The sequence below is a fragment of the Egretta garzetta genome, unplaced genomic scaffold, assembly GCF_000687185.1.
Source record: "Egretta garzetta isolate BGI_Z169 unplaced genomic scaffold, ASM68718v1 scaffold215, whole genome shotgun sequence".
Lineage (NCBI taxonomy): Eukaryota > Metazoa > Chordata > Aves > Pelecaniformes > Ardeidae > Egretta > Egretta garzetta.
This window is the reverse complement of record NW_009259719.1, coordinates 5,558,280-5,558,808: the sequence shown is the minus strand read 5'-3', so window position 1 is coordinate 5,558,808 and position 529 is coordinate 5,558,280. Positions and strand designations below refer to the sequence as shown.

Genomic DNA, 529 nt, shown 5'->3' with positions numbered 1-529 from the left:
AGCCAGACCAAGCCACCCCCAGCCAAAGGGTTTGGGTGGCCATGGAGGTCACTGCCCCAGGGCAAAGCCAAATCCCAGGCACACTGCCCCAGGGACCACCGCTAGCTGCCTGAAGAGCCCAGTGGTGGCTGAGGTGAGGGACTGGAGCTGCCCAGAGGGATCAATGTAAGCACAGCGCTATGGTCCTACCGGGCAGATCTATTGCAACCGCACGGTAGCCTTCTCCGGCGAGCAGCGCCAGCGTGCCCAAGGCCTCCCACGTCCTGGAGGTGAACGCCTGGCCGTGCAGGAACAGGACATCGGGCCTGCAGTGGAGAAGACAGGTGGGAAAGGGGGTCAGGAAAGATGCCATACCCACAGGCACCCAGCGGCCATGAGGGCTGGTGGAGACCGATCCCCAGGGCCTGTCACCCCCCACCTTCCTCCGCCACAGCTGGCGGGCTGACCCCCCTCCCGGGGCTGGCGGTGCCGCCGGCCTGGGGCCCTGCAGAAACCTCCCTGTAGAAGACGGGGGGCTCTCCCGCAGCCG

At 66.7% G+C, this 529-nt stretch overlaps 1 protein-coding gene across 1 annotated transcript in view; it reads right to left on the bottom strand.

Annotated features, from left to right (window-relative positions):
• LOC104126669 (protein ABHD14A-like) overlaps positions 1 to 527 on the bottom strand; it is a gene marked incomplete at its 5' end in the record, with an annotated part of 11,540 nt that extends 11,013 nt beyond the window's left edge. The window contains 2 exons of the mRNA XM_035894665.1: positions 172 to 305; positions 451 to 527. Coding sequence (XP_035750558.1) covers positions 172 to 305; positions 451 to 527 — 211 coding nt within the window. The remainder of the gene's footprint in view (positions 1 to 171; positions 306 to 450) is intronic.
• Positions 528 to 529: the final 2 nt, after the last annotated feature.